This window comes from Rhinolophus ferrumequinum, chromosome 17 (assembly GCF_004115265.2).
Source record: "Rhinolophus ferrumequinum isolate MPI-CBG mRhiFer1 chromosome 17, mRhiFer1_v1.p, whole genome shotgun sequence".
Classification (NCBI taxonomy): Eukaryota; Metazoa; Chordata; class Mammalia; order Chiroptera; family Rhinolophidae; genus Rhinolophus; species Rhinolophus ferrumequinum.
This window is the reverse complement of record NC_046300.1, coordinates 13,540,748-13,559,697: the sequence shown is the minus strand read 5'-3', so window position 1 is coordinate 13,559,697 and position 18,950 is coordinate 13,540,748. Positions and strand designations below refer to the sequence as shown.

Here is an 18,950-nt window from a genome sequence, read left to right as displayed (position 1 = left end):
GGCCATGCGTTCTCAGCAGGGGGGAGATCACCCCCAAGGGGGGTAAAAGTTTATTTCTGAGGTGAAAAAATCTTACTGTTCATGTATAAAACACAGATGTACATACAACACGTAGACAGTATGTCTGTGATATTCAAATGTCTTAGAGGGGAAAGGAATGATTAGGGAACAACTACCTAAAGTTTCCTTAGGAGGGCAGTAACGGAGGAGAGTTGAGACACGAGTCTAGGCGATGTGGGCAGCCCCTGGGATCTTCCCTGTCAGGCCTGGCCTGCCACGTCTGCCAGAGAGGCTGAGCAAATGCTGGAGGGGAGCAGGCAAGGCCCCTGAGCTCAGAATGGCCCCTGCTCATGCGCTCAGAGGGCGTTCCGGGCTTCACATGCAGGCCAGGTGTGCAGAGAGCAGGAGCGGCCTGTCCAGGTGCCCCAGGTGGGCCTTCCAAGCCAGGTGTAACGTAAACAGGCAAAGATGCCTCAGTAAGGAAGGGGTGAGAGAGCTGGGGGGGGTCACAGCAAGGGCCCAGCCTCAGCCTGGAAGGTCACAAAAGGCCTCCTAAGCCGACTTTTAAAGCCTAGTGGTAGTAAATCAGCTGAAAGGATTTGGTTTGGGGGGTTGTGTGTTGGGAAGGGCATTCCAGGCCAAGGAACAATGGGTAAGAAGCACTGGCAGTGAGAGAGAGAGCAGGGCTGCCCCAGGATGTGCAAACAGTTGTGCCTGGCAGGGCCTCAGGGTGTGGAGTGACAAAGGGTGGACGTGAGGCGAGAGAGGCAGGCTGGCTCGAGGCTATGGAGGACCATGGACTTCATCTTTCATCTTGTTCTTATCTCAGGGCTATGTGCTGAGAGGCTGGGTGGACCTCACCTCAGACAAGCCCCACGCTGTGAAGAAATCCATCAAGTACCTGGAACAAGGAACTCAGGACACCAAAGATGTGCTGGGGCTGATGGGAAAGGTGGGCACTGGGGAGGGGTGGGGAGGTGGGGGGTCCCCGACTGGGCCTCTGAAGCCAGAAACCCACCTCAGGCCAGACCCTCACCTGGAGGATGAGGAATAGAGGCCCAGAGAGGGTCAGGGTCACATAGCAGCCCAGGGCCTGCTCCAATGCTCACCTCCTTCCTGCTCGGTTTGCGTTTCTGTCTCGTTCTGCGTAGGGTCTTCAGGACCTCTCCCTCAGGGCCTGTCCTTCCGTAGCTCTCTCAGGCTTTGTCTGTGTGCCTTTTGGTTTCACTTACTGCTCCTTTACTCTGCCAGTTTCTTTCACACGTTCTCTTCTCACCTGTTAAATTCACTCAGTCGGCCATAAGAGAACGGAGATATGTTTTATGTTTTGTATTTTCTACTCTTAATTTAAATGAAGTTCTTTTTCTCTTGTGTGACCTTCATTGAATCAATCTAAGAGAAAAATTATCCATTTATTCTCTTCTGTTTGTTTCTGTCTTTCTTATAAAATGAATACATACGCATTTAACAAAGCAGAAGTCTAAAAAAGTAGAAAGATGAATTAAGATGACATCCTGAGCCCTACCACTCCAAAACAGCTCACGTTAATGTTTTAGGGCCGTGCCTCCCCGTCTTTTTTTCTGTGCATGGGTTCAGCATATGCCTTAGGCTGGTTTTCTGGGAAGGAGAAGCCATGAGGTTATCATGCAGAAGCTTTGTCCAGGAGCACCCTTGGAACCAACACCTGTGGGGAAATCAGAAGCAGCAGACCTGGGTAGAGGGAGAAGCTGGGCAGGCAGCAGTCCCAGAAAGGACTCTGAAAACGCTCCCTGGAATTCTGGAGCTGGGACAGCCCTAACTGTCCCCCTCACTGACAAGATGCTGGGTGTGGGCTGCCCCGCCCCTAGGGAGAGGTGTGACCTGGCACCGGGCAGCTCCCTTCAGCCATGGGCAATGCCAGCAGGGAGGCTCCCCTAACAGCCACCAGCTGCCAACTCTCCTGGTCCTGAAGGGGATCACACACAGTCCCCACAGCAAGGTGGGAGATATACATTGTTCCTTTAACATAGGTGTAATCATAGGGCAATCTATCATTTGGTTTCTTTTTCTTCGTGTAAGATTTTGTCATCAGCAAATGTCATGTTGAATGTCTACATAAAGCCAGTCCCCTATTGTATGGACCTAATGTAACTTGTCGACCCAGTCTCCTATTGTTTGGATACTGAGATTGTTTCCAGTTGAGCACTTAGAGAGAATCTGCAGTGAACACGTTTATACGTAAATATTTAAAATAGTCTTCCCCTTGTTTTTAATAAGCCTCTTCATGGAGAGTTACTGTATGTAGATGTAGCATAAGCCATCCTTTCAGATTGTTCAGAGTTCAGTTTCTAGTCTTTTAGGAGCATTGCCCTCTGCCCCTCCGCCACCTGTGACATGACTCACCCAGGAGAACCTGGTGGCTGCCTGGCCCACAGAGGCTACAACTCCAGCTCAGTGGGCCTTGATGGAGAAAAAGCACTGCAGCCTCACTATAGACAGGGTTACCTGCAAACCGTAACTGACACCAAGTTACTGCCCTGGGCTCCAGGGAGCAGTTTTCAGTGATGAACTTCAGGAAAATGAATGGGCCGTTTGTGGAACTGGAAAGTGCCCAGTGGCCCCACCTCTCTTCCCAGGGGGGGCCTCACCTGGCCTTGCTCTAGCCCAGGCCTGCTCGGGCTCAGCTGTCTCCTGCAGCTCCTGCCTTGCCCAACCTGGAACCCAAGACCGCTGTGGACCTGGACTAGTCACTCTGAGTGCCCATGTGTCAGGCTCTGCTCCTGTCCCAGTGGGGACACTGACACCCCCACTTTCCTTCGTGGGCCCTGACGGAGGCTCTTCTCTTGGGGTTCTCGACAGGCAACGTACTACATGACGCAGCAGAACTACTCAGGGGCCCTGGAGGTGGTGAACCAGGTGACGGGGGCCTCAGGGAGCTTCCTGCCGGCCTTGGTCCTAAAGATGCGGCTGTTCTTGGCTCGGCAGGACTGGGAGCAGGCGGTAGAAACAGGACTCAGGTAAGGGGCGAGGGTCCACCCTGCTGCTAATATGTTCCCATCTTACAGAGTGGGGTGATGGGAGAGACTGTGTATTTGGTGGAACAAGACACAGAAGTCAAAATTGCCGCTAGAGGAGTTGCGAGTGCTGATAGGATCTTATCGGGAGGCGGGGGGTTGGTAAGCGCGGACTGATGTAAACTAAACACCTACCTGCATGGCAGGAAGCCAGCCGCAGAGGCCTACGATGGGCAAATCGAGATGCAGGCATGTCCAGAGGTATAAGCATATCGTTGAGGGACGAGGTGGAGGGAGCTGCCAAAGAACCCAAAGCAACAAGAGCTACAGGGTGAAAAGCAGCTGCTCTGAGGAGTGGGGCTTGAGGGAGGCTAGAGGGAGAACGGGACTAGGGACTGCTCTAGTGTTTAATTTTTTAAAACTATGGATGTGATGTACTTAAATAAAAACTTCAGGGGAAAGGTCATTGGTGACTGAGAGAAGACTTTTAGTCTGAGGCTGGGCACGGCAGCAAGACCCCGGAGAGCTCAGGAGTTGTTGGGACGTGGAAGGCAGACGCCGAGTGTAGGGTGAGCCTGAAGCATTTTTATTGTGCATAGAAATACAGAGAGCTTCAGGGGGAGGGATGTTCGAGGGATGTTTTTTTGAGGATGGAATTTTCTAGATAACTGAAGCTTACGTCTTTGAGCTCTAATGCTTTGTTTTAAATCAAGCGATTCTGAAATGTATAACACTAATTTTCTCCCTGGAAAGAGTTAATGGACTATTTTTTTTCTGAATGGCCAAGTCATCACTGTGAATTGGCTCTAAGTTGTATGGTAATGTCCAGCACGATGCTGAAGAAAACAAAACACAAACAAACCTCTTCCTTCCCTGTGGAGGGATGATAATTCCTAGTGGAATTTGAGTCTCAGAGAGAGGTGCTGATAAGAAATTGAAAGTGATCCCTCCCTGCTCAGCCCAGAGGGGCCCACAGGAGCAACGCCTGTGTGGCCCCAGTGTCCCCCTCTCTCTTGACACCTGGCCAGTGTCCTTGGCAGGAGCTGGGTCAAGAGCTTGCTTTGGAGGCTCGGCCCTGGGCCAACAGGATATCTGGAAGCACCTGGCTTGAAAGGCACCACTGGATGTCACACTGGACACTTTCCTGTACATCCTATTGGCCAGAACTTAATCACAGGTCACACCTAAGCTACACATTTTCATGTGTAGTATTTTTAGAACCATTTGGTTCTAAGAATTTTTTAATACCCATTCTGATTCTTCTTTCGTCCATAAGTCATTTAAAAGTGTATTTTTTTTTTTAATTTTGAAATGTATGAGGTTAACAATACCTTTAGAATCATGGTCGTGATTGTGTTTCAGATTTCAGGAAATGCCGTTTTTTTAGGGAATGTTTGGAATTGCTCAGATATTGACCAGGCAGTACCTGGCCCCAGACTTGCACCTAAGCCTTGTAATTTTCCAAAGGCCACAACCTTGGGTATATGAGACCCCCCTTGCCCAGTTCCCGCTGCCCCCACATGGAGGACACAGTGTTTGGTGCCAGCAGGCTGAGCCCAGCACCCCAATGCCTTCCCTACGGAAGCTTTCACAGCTAGCGGTGGTCACAGAATTCTCCCACTGTTTCTACATCTCTGCTCTCTCTCGGTGTGTTTCTCTGGTCATCCCTGATATTACTTATTTTTCCCTTCTCTCTTTTTTTTTTTCTTCATCAACATTAAAATAATTTGTCTCTTTTATTAGTCTCATGAAAGAACCAGCTTTGAGTTCTGTTGATGCTCTCTGTTATATATTTGTTTTCTAATTTATTAATTTCTGGTCTTTATTATTTCCTGCCAACTACTTCCTTTTGAGTTATTCTGTTGTTATTTTCTAACTCTTGAGTTGGGTGCCTGGCTCGTCCATTGTCAATCTTCTTTTAGAATATAAGCATTCAATTCCACGACTATCCCTTGAGGTACCATTTTAACAGTACCTACACATTTTTATGTGTAGTATTTTTAGAACCATTTGGTTCTAAGAATTTTTTAATACCCATTCCGATTCTTCTTTCATCCATAAGTCATTTAAAAGTGTTTTTTTTTTAATTTTGAAATGTATGAGGTTAACAATACCTTTAGAATCATCATAAATGGTTAGAACTCCTTGAATGTTGACTATGCCTAATCATGTTAGAATTTTATATGTTAATTAGAGTACGCCTATTTAAACAGAAGGCCATTCCCTGACCAGATTGAAAAATATAGTTTTCTTTATAGCTTCCTATAAAGAAACAGAATTTTGAAAACTGCATAATATGATGAGAAATTACATCTTTACAATGACACATGGTAGAAACCAAGGTGCTCTTTCCATCTTACAGCTGCAAGCACCTCTGTGACCTGCACCCCTGGACCCTGGTACCATGGTCATGTCTGTGTTAGTCGGGATATAAATAGGCTTCTGTCACAAAGACACCCCAAAATATGTGACTTAAATAAGGTTATTTAATATGTGACATAAAAGGTTATTTCTATCTCAGGGAAAAGTTTGGGTGATGGTCCAGGGCTGGGACGGCAGCTTAACTCTGTAGGGTCCCAAGCCCCTTCTGCCTCCCTGCTCTACCATTCCTAGGATGTTTCTCACATGGTCCACCTTCCATCCAGCAGGAAGGAGGACAGAGAAGAAATGAAAGGCACCACTGGATGTCACACTGGACACTTTCCTGTACATCCTATTGGCCAGAACTTAATCACAGGGTCACACCTAAGCTACCAAGGGAGGCTGGGAAATGTGGTCTTTATTCTGGGTAACCATATGCCCCGCCAGTTTGGGAGTTCTCTTATTAAAAGAAGGGGAGAATGGATATTAGAAAACAACCAGAAGTTGCCATCACATCATCCTAGCTGTGCCTATAAATACCCCCAGGTCATGTGTTTCCTCTTTCTATTTCAGAATCCTAGAAAAAGATGAAAACAATATTGATGCCTGCCAAATTCTAGCTATGCATGAGCTTGCAAGAGAAGGAAACATGACCACAGTAAGTTCTTTCAAGACTCAGAAGTTGAGCCTTGAAACAAACATAACCAAGGAGGAACCCCTCAAACACCACCATCCCCAAGGCTTTGGAGGGTGCTCTCTGGATCTCAGCTCCCTCCTGCCCCTCTTCCTCATACTCCCTGCCAAGGAGGTCTGCTCTGGTTTGGTCTTTGTGCAATACAGTTCTAAAGGCAGGCAGTGAGGTTGACTCTGGTTCTGCCACGTGTTCCCTGTGTACACCTGGGCAGGTGTCTCCACCTGCATGAGCCCCGGGATCCTCGTTTGTAAAATGGAGATAATTCTACCCACTTTGTAAGGTTGTGATCAGGACCAAATGAGATGACAAGTGGGAGAACTTGGAACAGTGCCTGATACACTATAATAACCTGATCTACGTTAACCGATAGAAGTTGTGGTTGTGTTTCAGATTTCAGGAAATGCCGTTTTTTAGGGAATGTTTGGAATTGCTCAGATATTGACCAGGCAGTACCTGGCCCCAGACTTGCACCTAAGCCTTGTAATTTTCCAAAGAAACCCGAAATAGCCCTCAAATGCAGTCAAAAGTACCTAGAATTCTTAATGAAAACCTCAATGACCAGACAGGTTCTTATTTTCAAGAAGAGTTTGTTTTCAGCCACAACTTTGCCTTTTGAATAAATACATTGCATTTGTGGAGAGGGTGGTGAATCAAGAGTCTCTAAGAGGTCGTGGGAGGAAGAGGAAGCTTCTGGTTCCTTCTGCGCAGCCCTGGGATTATGGATTTTGTGGGGTGGAATGAGGTGGAGGGGACAGTGTATATTTGGGAGAAGCCCTCAGAAATGACCCCAGCACCATCTCTGGGTGGGAACAAGAGAACAGGCCTGTCCTTAGCTCCCTGAGACCCCAGAGCCCTAGGCAGGCCTTCCTTCCTGGGGCCAGGCCTAAGGGTTAGTTTCATGGGCAGAGTTAGTATGTAATGCCCCTCCTTTGCCCCGTCTTCAAACCCTGGGATCTATCTACTCCTCGCCCCAGCCCAGGCTGCGGAGTTCTAATCTTGCTTGAACTTACTAAGTAGAGTGGACCCACTCCATCGGGTTTTCTCTTCTGGCACTTCTTTGGGAATTCCCTCCTACGGAGGGAGTAGGCAGAGGAGTCAATCAGAAAGAACACAGGCTTTGGAGTCAGTCAGTCACCTAGTTGGCTGGGTAACCTTGGGCAAATTACCTAACGTTTCCAACCCTTTAGCTGCTGGCCTGGAAAACTTGGAGAGTTACGCTGACTTACAGGTCTGTTGGGAGGATTCACTGGAATGACAGAGAGGCATTGGTGTGGTGGCTCATGTCGCAATGGAGCAGAGGCTCAGGGCCAGGGTCCCGTCCTGACCATCTGCTCTCGGGCCAGCTCAGATGGTCAGCTGCCAGCCTGGTGTGCTGCAGTGTGAGCACAGTGACAGCTGGCTCCTCGGCTCTGCCTGGGTGGCTTTGAAAGGGCAGCGCCTCTTCACAAATTCCTGATCAAAGGGGCAGTGTCAGCTCTTGGGTGAATAATGTTCCTGGAATCTCCACCTGGGGGGCTGCGATGCCTGGGCCCACCCACGTGCAGTTACATCTGACCTCTGGAGCTGGCCCCCAGACACCGGGATTTTTAAGATCTCCCAGCTGATGGTGACGTGCAGCCAAGGTTGAGAATCTCTGCCCAATGCCCGTTTGACTTATTGCATTTGACATTGTCTGTTTTGTCCCTGCAGGCTGCCGATCACGTTAGAAATCTGATTAAGGCACTAGACACAAGAGAGCCCCAAAATCCAAGCCTCCATCTTAAAAAAATTCTTGTGGTTAGCAGACTGGTAAGAAGGCTCTTCCCTGGTTTTCTGAACTAGTGTTTCTCCCTCTGTTCCTTACGGGAGCCCTAGGGCCCCTGGAAGCTCCCTGAGTATCCTGCCCCTCCCTTCTCTGGCTCAGACCTGCCTCTCAGGCCTGATGGCCCACACCCTGTGGCCCGTCCCTGCCTCTGGCCAATACCTGTATCAAGTGGACTCCGTATCCTTGACCCAAGTGCCCCTCAGAGATGCTAGGAAGTTCAGGGAGATGAGGTCTGACAGTGCTTACAGAGTGGGAGGAGCCTTATCCGGGGAAAGAGGGTGGGATTATGGCTGTTATACAACAGAGCTGTGCCCAGCTCTGGCCCCAGGGTGCTGGGCACCCAACTTCCATAGTCTTTCTGCGGAAGTGACCTTGGAAGGCTGGCCTGCCTAGGCTTCTCTGACTTCAGGCAAGGTGCAAACAGACCAGGCCACCAAACTGTCTGTCTCTGTCAGACCCTTTAGCCCCAAAGCAAGATTTACTAGAAGGACTTGCCATAAGAACAGAGGCAGCTCAGGAACCAGAACTGTGGGATTCAATGCCATGGGGACACCTTCTCTCCCTCCATGTCTGTGTCTGATTCTCTCTGCTTCATTCTCCACACATGGCGGGGAACGTGGCTACTTGCAGCCTTTAGAACCACTTCTCATCAATGAGACATAAAAAGCTTCTCTCATCCAGCTTCAATTTCTGAGAAACCTCTTGGTGACTCGGTGGACCAATTAGTGTGGTCAGATAAGGATGGGTCCCTCAGAAGGCCCTGTGGCTGGAGGAAGGTTTTGAGGACCAATGGGATGGTTCTTTGGAAGCTGAACAGCATGTAGACCCAGCTGCCTGGGCATAGGGTATCTCTGGGACTCTCCTGAGCCTCCCTAGTCCTGTCAAAGTGTCCCCCACTTCTGAGATGGCCTTGTTCAGACAGGCTGAAGTGACTGATCTCCCCACCCCCGTTTGTCCATTCCTTGCAGTGTGGGAGGAACCAGGTGATTCTACGGCTAGTGTGTAGCTTCATCGAGCGCACCTTCATGGCGACACCCTTCTACGCCCACGTGGCCATGGAGCTGGGCTATCTCTTCATCCTGCAGGACCAAGTAAAGGAGGCATCTCTGTGGTACTCGGAGGCCATGAAACTGGATGAGAGCAGTGTAGCTGCCTTGACAGGTTCACACAGGCTGTGCAAGGCAGGGTGGAGGGGTGGGAGGGGACGGGTGTTGGGAGCCAAGCAGGGTGGCCTTGATGGGTCCAAAAGACAGGATGCCTTTCCATGAATCTACAAGCACAGAAGTAAGAGGCACAAAAATTTTCAAAAGTGTGTTCAAAGCCACTCTGATCTCCATCAGACCACCAATGTTCCATCCCCTGACCCCCTGGAAGACTGACAGCCTGCCCCTTATGCTTGGTCAGCCCTGCTTCTTGTCAGGCCCCACAGGCCAGTGTGGGAGACAGCCCGAGTCCCAGCACACTCCGCCCCAAAGCCTCTAGCCTCACCTCTGCAGACCCTCCCTGTGCAGGCCCCTGAGGTGGAATGGGTACTTTTCAGAGATTTTCTTCCCTATCTGTCCAGATGTTTTCCCCACCCCCTTTATGTAAGTGTCACATTAATTTTCTAGAGCACAATTTTCATTTTACACTTTTTCTTAAAAACCCTCCAATCCGTGGTCTCTCGAGAATTCTGAACCATCAGTGTTTAGTTCGGGTTGAGGTAGCCATATGGTCCAGTGCTCAGGGCGGGCCTGCTTCTTGCCTTGGTTCTGAGGAACTGTCTTTTGGAGGCAAGTTACTTCTCCCTACACACCAGGCTCCTTGTTGGCGCAGCAGAATTGTCAGAATGGTCAGTCTTGATTTCTGGTTCAACATGTCATGCTGACTCCTCAGACCACACCTCTTCCTCCATCCCCGAATCCATGAGAATAATGGGAGATATTTTACAAAGGCAATACAGCCCTAGAAACAGGGAAAGTTGCCCTCAGTGGACCAGAAACTTTGAGAACCTTACATTTCTAGAAGATATAAAGCAGATAGCATCCAATGCATGGAAACTCCAGGTAGGTCTGGAAGCCCATCAGCCAGCAGAGGCAGACATGGGCCAGTTGGAGACTGAGTAGACCAGCTCTCCCCAGAGAACTCCAGGGCAAACACAAATTGAAAACACAAGCTCAGGGTCACCAGAGGTTGGGAACAAACATGCCATAGGGTAGTCAGCGAGATAACAGGAGGATTATTGACAACCAGAGATGGAATCAAGGAAGCTCCAGAGGGAGCAGAGCAGAGCCCCCAATGACCTCCCAGCATCACAGGGACATGAAGGACAAAAAGACGTGGCTGCGCGGCACATAGGCAAAATCTCCTAAAATGGTCCGCCACCGGGCTGAGTCCTTCCCCACTTCCTCATTCAAGGGAGAGCCCCAGCCAGTCAGCCAGAGGGAAGTTCACTGGCCAGATGTCCATCCCACGCACTCCAGCCCAGGCCGAGCCCACTCAGGTGCATCCAGAGTTGGGTGGCTCCAGAGGCTACGATGTCAATAAGTAAAGAACATGCTACCATGAAAAAAACCAGAGAACAAAAAAGTTGTTGAAAATTAAAAATGTGATTGCAAAGTGAAAAATTCCGTAGTTGAGCCAAATAGAGAGACAGATATAATTAAAAACCAAGATGGTGATTAGGAAGAGAATAAGTACAGGCAAGAATAAGTACACCAAAAAGGCCGAGAAATATCTATAAAAGAAGACTAGTAGGAACAGAAAGGATTTGTCCTCCCAAGTTCAAAAAGTATCATAAAATAGTAGTTAAGTCAGCTTGAGACCAACGCCGGAATAAACAAATAGATAAAATGGGACAGAAATAGGTCTTATCGATAAAGATGTCATTTCAAACCAATAGAACCATGAGTTTCAAGAACTCATGGTTGGATACCTGGCTATCCAATAAGAAAAAAGTAAAGGTAAGTCCCTATCTCACACCATACTCAACATAAATTCCAGATGAATTAAGTATTTAAACATAAAAATTAAATTGGTCTTGGGTTCTCTGGGGATTCTAAGCATGACCGCAAACTCAGAAGCTGTAAAGGAAAATATTTTACCGATTTGACTATGTAAAAATTTCAACCTAATGGATGGCAAAAGACACTGTAAAAATAGTTAAAAGGTAAATGGCAAACAAATAGAAAATATTTGCTACAGAGGGTTAATGATCTTAATCTGAGAAGAGAACAAAAAAATCACCCCAAAAGAAAAACAAGCAGAAGCTGTGAACCGGAAATTCACAGTAGAAAAGTAAAGGCCATTAAATATATGAAAAGTTGTTCATTCTCCCTGATAATCAAAAAAATGTGAGTTAAAATGAGTTACTATTCATTTTAGACTGGCAAAGAGTAAAGCATGTCTGCAAGGAAGTGGGGAGAGGACATTTTCAAATTCTTGATAGTAATATTAATTCAAATATCTTTGGAGGACAAGTTGGCCTTATCTATCAGTATTTGAGATACGCGTGCCCTTTGACCCATCAACTCTACTTCAGGAATTGGACCACACAGAAATGTTCACCGTGGCTTGTAATGTCTGAACGTTGAAAATAAACTAAATGTGAAATGAGGCATCCTTCAATAGGGCCATAGTTAAATAAATGGTTACACCCACAGGAAAATTATGTCATCACTGAAGAGAATGGAGTAGATTTGTATGAACTAATGGGAAAAATATGTGTATACATTTATAACATATAAATGCTTAGAAAGATGTTTGAAGGAATTTACCCCAAATTGTTCATGGTAGTTATCTCTGGAGAGAAACATGGTTAAAGCCAAAGCGTGAGCCAGGGAGGTTTTGCTATATTGCCTTGGGATTTGAATTCTTTACCGTGAGCAGGTATCACTCCTCAGTTGAGAAAAAGGTTCCTGCCCTGAAACCCTTCCTTCCACTGTCTTACTCATACTCCTTGGCCTGCTGGACTGCTGGCTCTGCTTCAGAATTGGCTGCTTGCTCATCCTTGTTCTGTCCCATTCCTAGGCATCATCTGGTGCCAGATCTTAGACGGCCACCTGGAGGAGGCTGAGCACCAGCTAGAATTCCTGAAGGAGGTGCAGCAGTCCCTGGGGAAGTCTGAGGTCAGAGCTCTCTGGGGGCACGGGTTGCTCCCGAAGTGTACCCCCCCCCCGCCCTCCTCCCACCCCCAATCTCCAGTAGAGAGGCCTGAGATGGCCTGGACTTCCGCTTCACCGTCGTCGACCGACTGTGCCCAGGTGGCGCTGGTTCCAAGACCTGGGCCTGCCTCCACAGGTGCTGGTTTTCCTCCAAGCCCTTCTGGCGTCCAGGAAGCACAAAGGAGAACAGGAGGCCACGGCGCTGCTGAAGGAGGCTGTGGAGCTGCACTTCTCTGGCATGCAGGACCTCCCCCTGGGCTCCGAGTACTTTGAAAAGCTGGACCCCCTCTTCCTGGTCTGCATCGCCAGGGAGTACTTGTTCTTCTGCCCTAAGCAGGTTAGAAAAACGTACATCTTCATGGTGGGGGTCTGGAGGACAGGTTTGGACAGAGGCAGAGACCTCACCAGGCCCATCACTAGGCTGCTCTGAGCCCCAGGTGGTTGGGGAGCCCAGTGCTTTTCGAACCTGCTCACGCAGCATGCAAATCACGTGGGAGTTGTTCCAGTGCAGACACTGACTCGGTAGAAGCCCTGCATCTCAAACAAAGCCCCCAGGTAATGCCAGCGCCACGGGTCCAGGGACCTCCCTTGGAGGAGCGGCTCACTGGCCCATGCCCCTGCCTTTATTTTAGAGAAGAACTGGGGTCCTTTTTTTCCAGAAGTCTTCTAAGAAGTATGTTCATCTTTACTTGTTGGTCCTGCTTTCCCAGCCAGTCAAGATTCCTTGTAGGCAAGGAGAATATCTTACACACCCAATATACCCTCATGCCTTGAATTGAGTCATTCTACAAATATTTATTGAGTGCCAGACATCACGCTAGGTACTGGGGGCAGAACAGTGAACAAAATAAAGTCCCCATTCTCTGGAGCGTATGCTCTAGCACCAGATGGTACAGAGTGGAATACAAATATGTGTGGAATAAAGTAAAGGTCCTTGACTGAGAAAGCATTTGTCCGAGAGCTCCAGGAGTCTCTTAGAATTGCAAACCACATAGCAGCCGACCCCCATGTTCCTACAGCCCCGGTCACCGGGCCAGATCCTGTCTCCACTTCTTAAACAAGTCGCTGTGATCTTGAATCCTGTCGTGAAAGCAGCACCAGCCCTGATCGACCCCCTATATGTGATGGCTCAGGTCAACTATCTCTCAGGTGAGCCTGTGGGTCCTGGTGCCCAGGTGGGGCCTTGCGTCTTCCCTCATCTATTCATCTATTCGGACACCTGGAAGGACTTCTGTCCCTGGGTTAGTGTCCATGGGCTCCCTGCCTAGGATGCTTTACACAGACACACACACACACACACAAACACACGCGCGCGCGCGCACGCACGCACTCACAGACCTGCCTATTCCTTCCAGCCTCCAATTCCCCCAGAAAACTTCCTGAGCTCTCTCACCAGCAGGGGTCTCTCCCACCCAGGCCTTTTGCTGATTGCTTGGTCTGTGTCAGGCAATTTTCATTGAACTCCATTATGTGCAGGCACGGCTCTGACACTAGGATACAGCAGTATTCAAAGGCAGAAATTCCCTCATGGAGTTTGCATTCCAGAAAGGATATAACAACTAAGCACATTGTGTTGTTTTGGGGACATGATAATGCTATGGAGAAAACGAAACAGGGTAGGAGGTGTGGGGGTAGCAGGGTTGCAGTTTTAGGTTGCAGGTGGTCAGAAGGCCTCATGGGGAGGTGAGAGCCTGCGCCATTAGACTTTCAGAGCCCACAGATGGCCAGAGTGGCATCTTTCTCCCAGCTCAAGGCCCAGATCCTGGAGAGGGAGGGAAAGAGTGAGAGAACCCTGGTCGGTGTCCTCTTGTCCTCTGTCTCTCTGCGGCCTTTCACCCCTATCTGCTTGAAAGCCAAGCTGATCCCTGGTGTCCTGGGGGCTTCCAAAGGACCCAGAATGCCATGGCATGTGTCTCTCCTCTGGCGCTGCATTGCGTGGGTGGCACTCTGATGAGGGTTCCCCTGTCTTCATCCTCGGGCCTCCCCGTGCTTTTCTGGGCAGCAGGTTTATCCACAGCTTCAAGGTCTCCTTGGTACAAGCAAGGGCAGGAACACCTCCCAGGGATGCTGGCAGCTGCCAGCAGGTTTAGAGCCAAAGCAAGGTCTCCAGCTGCTTGGGTTGCCATGGCGACATCTTCACATTTCTGCAGCACACAGGGAAGGAGCAGGGAGTTTGGGACCCAGGAGCAGGTGCTCCCCACCCACTAGGTTATGTGGCAGAGAGACCTGGCTGTTGAGGGACCTGACTGCCCCATGACATGTTTTGCTCCCAGCCTTCGGTGACCCTGAGCTTGTGTTTTCAATTTTTATTTTTCCTGGAGCAGGAACTGTTGAAGGACCTGAGTGCAGAAGGAGGAGGGCTCTCCCCCCAGTTCCCTGCACCCCATCCCTGGACTGCCACTGCCACAGCGTTCTAAGCTCAGCCTCAGGAGCTGGAGGGCCCTGGATTTAAATGCTGATTTTGTCCCTTCCAAGCTCCGTGACTTATGTCACTAGAGTCCCAGTCCTACATCTGAAAGGCAAGGATAGTAATACCAACCTTGCAGGGCTGAGCAAATATTAAACCAGACTTTCTGAAGTGCATGTGTTGGGCTTTGAGCAGGTGCTTCATAAGTTGTGGTGACTATTCTTGCTGTTATTATTAGGTTTTGTTCTGCTCTTAGGTGTGGGAATCGAGACTTCAGTGTTCCCTGGAGCTTCCAGATGGAGTAGTGAAGTGACTTAGCCATCTCCCTGAGGGTTACTGAGAGAAGGGAGGTGTTACACTGAGATTTGAGTTTCCTAGCTTTTGCCTCAGTCAAGGCAAAAACTGTGTCATTCTCATTTTTGGAGGAGACCTCTGAGTGAAGCAGAACAGAACTGGGTAAAATGCCCCACTTGGGGATTTCTGGGTAACAGGACATGTAAAATTCATTCTGCCTTTACATGTTGGGTCCCCGGAGTCCCCGAGGATCCCTGGATGTAGAGGTTTGTTTCTTATTTCTAGGAGAGTTGGAGAATGCCCAGAGCACTCTGCAGCGTTGCCTGGAACTGGACCCCACCTCTGCGGATGCCCACCTCCTCATGTCCCAGGTCTACCTGGCTCAGGGCAACTTTTCGATGTGCTCGCACTGCTTAGAGCTGGGTGTCAGCCACAACTTCCAGGTGGGGGTCCTCTGTGCCCTGTCACCTACTCAGTATCCCAAAGCCCAGCTAGCTACAGCCCCCACTTGCGTTGGGGCTACCTGCATCCCTCAGACCCATCTGCTGGCCCAAAGACAGGGGCAGGCTCAGCGGGCTCCTGTGGTTTTGTCCATTCGGGGTGCTGTGAGCAGCAGTGGCCATGGTGATCTGAAGCCCCACACTCCGCTATGCTTCTCTAGGTCCGAGACCACCCCCTCTACCACTTCATCAAGGCCAGAGCTCTCAACAAGTCTGGGGACTATCCAGAAGCCATAAAGACACTGAAAATGATTTTAAAATTACCAACTGTGAAGATGGAAGAAGGCAAGAAGTTCCGCCGGCCTTCCGTGCAGCCCGGTGAGCGGGTGTCCATCTTACTGGAACTGGTAGATGCCCTCCGGATGAATGGGGAGCTGGTAAGAAAGGCTATGCTCCCTTCCCTTGGGACTCGGGCAGGATGGAGGTCCAAGGTAGCCTGGGGTCCAAGCCTTTTGATTCTGGCGGATGTTTACTTGTGCTATTATTTGAGCCTTTATTCATTTGGGAGCATATCTCGCTCTTCTGCTTAAAAGGTTTCAGTGGTTCCATTGCCCTCCAAACCTGACTGGTACCTGAGTGCCCCTCCGCAGATCTCAGGGAGGTGGAGCACAGAGGCCCACCCGGGCCACCACAGGTGGTGGTGATTGGGCAGTGCACAACTTCCAGTGGATTCCAGTCACACCATAATCATTAGGGACTGTGTCCCCTTGGAGTTTTGCAGGATTCAATCTGCGACTGTGTGAGGCAGACTTGGGGGCAAAGGGCGGTGCTCGACAGCAATAGGGGACGCAGAGGCAGGGGCCAGGCGGCAGCCGGACTCCGCATGCTCCCTTGGCCTCACCGGCCTCACCTGCTCCCTGGGAAGGGGTTTGTCAGCAGAGCTCCAGGACCACCTCCATAAACCACCTGCACTGGGCCTCCTGCATTTTCCTGTGATGTTCCTGGCATATAGAAGGAATCAGCCATGAGGCCTTTTCTCCTTAAAGTTAAAAATTGCCTTCTGGGAAAGACAGGAATGTGGAAGTCTGTTTATGGTTCTTCCCTCCTTTCAATCTGCCAAAAGGAACAAAAAGATTAAAAGTAGAGAAGGAATCTCCATCTGTAACAAAATTAGAAAACAGCTGCCTCTAAGAATAGTTGACTCCATCAGTCACTTATTTATTCATTTATTGATTGAGGACCTGCTGTATGCCAGGCACTGCGATGGGGGCTGGGGAGGAAGGAAAACAGACCACAAGGCCCCTTTCCTTTCAGAAGTTACCATGGATGAGAGTGAGAAAACAGGGTGCGCTGAATGGGGGCGGCGGGGATTTCCAGTATTTGCTTGAAACTTTCTGAATTGGGGATATGGTCAAGCCACAGGAAAAGAAGGGACATCCCTGGAGGAACCCATTTCTAGCCCATAGAAAGGCGGGGCTACTGAATGAGAACTCCCTTCTGAAATATCCATGGTTTTCTCTGTCCCAGACTCCTTCATAGGAGAGGTCGGCCAGAGGAAAGGAACCTGATGTCAGTTTTGCAGCTTGCTCAGCTAAGATAACGGTTCTGTGAGCTGTGGCTTCACTGTGAACCAGAGGGTTCCATCTGGACGCTAGCTTTTCACTAGGGCTACTCTCCAAAGGGAGAAAGCTAAGGGGAGGTGTGCTCCCAGGGCAGCTGTGCTAGAGCACTCTCCCTCCCCAGCCTCGTTCATTCGTGAGGAAAGGGCAGGGTTAGATGGAGCTCTTCCCATTAGAGGATGCGTGGTGATAGGAAGCAGTCTGACATGGAACATAGGTCATTGAAAGAAGGAAAGAAGGAAGGAAAGAGGGGAGGGAGGGAGAAAATAACAGGTAAAAGACAAGATTACACTTTGGGAGAAAGAGTACTCTAAAAAAAATACAAAGAAATATTTTTTTCAAAAAACTTCTGGGCCAGCCTGGTGGCTCAGGTGGTTAGAGCTCCATGCTCCTAACTCTGAAGGCTGCCGGTTCGATTCCTACATGGGCCAGTGGGCTCTCAACCACAAGGTTGCCAGTTCGATTCCTCGAGTCCCACAAGGGATGGTGGGCAGCGCCCCCTGCAACTAAGATTGAACACAGCACCTTGAGCTGAGCTGCCACTGAGCTCCCGGATGGCTCAGTTGGTTGGAGCACGTCCTCTCAACCACAAGGTTGCCGGTTCGACTCCTGCAGGGGCTGGTGGGCTGTAACGTTGTGCCGTTGGTGGGCTGCAACGGCAACTGGACCTGGAGCTGAGCTGCACCCTCCCACAACTAAGACTGAAAAGACAACAACTTGAAGCTGAACGGCACCCTCCACAACTAAGACTGAAAGGACAACAACTTGACTTGGAAAAAAAGTCCTGGAAGTACACACTGTTCCCCAATAAAGTCCTGTTCCCCTTAAAAAAAAAAAAAAAAAAAAAAACCTTTTCTGCACTCAATGAAGAGAAAAAGAACATAGAACCTTATAAAATGATATCCAAATTAGAACACAAGAGATTGACAAAGGGGTCCTAATAAAACAGAGAAAGATGAAAAGTTAGCTGGCAGAGGTAAAAAGCATAACTACAGAAAACAATGATATCATTATAAAATTAGAATCCCACGAGAAAGAGTAGAAAGTAGGCTAGCCCTCACTGAAGTGCTCTGTCTGCAGGAAAGGGTTGAGAAAACCAGGAAAACGATTCAAGTGGTTTGAGAAGATGATGGATAAGAAAGATAGACAACATACCTCCAACAAAGGCATAACCAATGTTCGTGAAGAAGAGAGAAGCGATGGAGCAGAGAAAGCATTGAATATGTAGTAGGAGAACAGTTCCTTTAGAGAAGACATGATCATAACTCAGAACGGCACTCTGTGTTGGAGAAACAGTAGTAAAATATTAAGACCAAGAAATATCTGAGTAGTAATAGCCTGATGTAATTAACGGGAATCAAGGATGAGCAATGTAAATGAAGGCTCCTGTAAGCATCTGGGGAGAGGGCATATTACCCACCAGGAGACAAAGAATCAACTTGGCCTCAGACTTTTACTCAACAATACTGAATTCAGGAATACAACAGAACAATATTTACGAAGTGTCGAGGGGAGAAGGATGTCCCCCAGGATTCTTTCGTGTATGAAAGGTACTCTAATAAAGGACACGCTAAAAAATGGAACAACTCAAGAATTACGGTGTTAACTAAACTTTTCTGAAAAATCTACGTTAGCTGGAGATATCTAGACAGCTAAAACGTGAAATACAGTGAAGTTGTATAAGTGGGAAAAAATTTGAGTATAAGAGGACAGAGTTAAGTTCAGTTCAATATAGAACTAATCTAAATGAAATTACATTGAAATAACTATAGTCATTTTGACTGTAAGCCAGTAAAATTGCTAAGTTCTTGAAATAAAAGTTACTAAGTCAAAAATAACAATATCCCATGAAAAAAGTTCAGGGAGAGGGACAGGAAGGGAAAGTGGCAGGGAGGGTACTATAAACATGCTAATATTTTCCATGTTTGTAGAAGAGAATATGAAATAAAAGTTTACACAAAATATTTCTTGAAAGATGACTGTTAGTAGAATGAAAAAGAGACTCTTTCCACCACTTTAATCAAGACTTAGGAAGAAAAGCAGCAGGGCCGCATGTCAAAGGCAGAAATGAAGCAAACCGTAAGCAGCATACGAGTATAAAAATGAAAATAAAATAAATTGACAGAAAGCCCCAAAGCACAGATCTGTGATAATAAAATGGTAAATGCCATAAATATACCTATTAAATGAAAAAGA

At 48.4% G+C, this 18,950-nt stretch overlaps 1 protein-coding gene across 4 annotated transcripts in view; it reads left to right on the top strand.

Moving 5' to 3' along the window:
- TTC21A (tetratricopeptide repeat domain 21A) overlaps positions 1 to 18,950 on the top strand; it is a 34,071-nt gene that overhangs the window by 3,722 nt on the left and 11,399 nt on the right. For all 4 annotated transcript variants that reach the window (XM_033132235.1, XM_033132234.1, XM_033132233.1 and 1 more), the window contains exons 5-14: positions 830 to 952; positions 2,839 to 2,996; positions 5,928 to 6,012; positions 7,738 to 7,836; positions 8,821 to 9,013; positions 11,861 to 11,958; positions 12,131 to 12,331; positions 13,014 to 13,143; positions 14,981 to 15,138; positions 15,357 to 15,572. In XM_033132235.1, the coding sequence (XP_032988126.1) occupies positions 830 to 952; positions 2,839 to 2,996; positions 5,928 to 6,012; positions 7,738 to 7,836; positions 8,821 to 9,013; positions 11,861 to 11,958; positions 12,131 to 12,331; positions 13,014 to 13,143; positions 14,981 to 15,138; positions 15,357 to 15,572 (1,461 nt within the window). The remainder of the gene's footprint in view (positions 1 to 829; positions 953 to 2,838; positions 2,997 to 5,927; positions 6,013 to 7,737; positions 7,837 to 8,820; positions 9,014 to 11,860; positions 11,959 to 12,130; positions 12,332 to 13,013; positions 13,144 to 14,980; positions 15,139 to 15,356; positions 15,573 to 18,950) is intronic.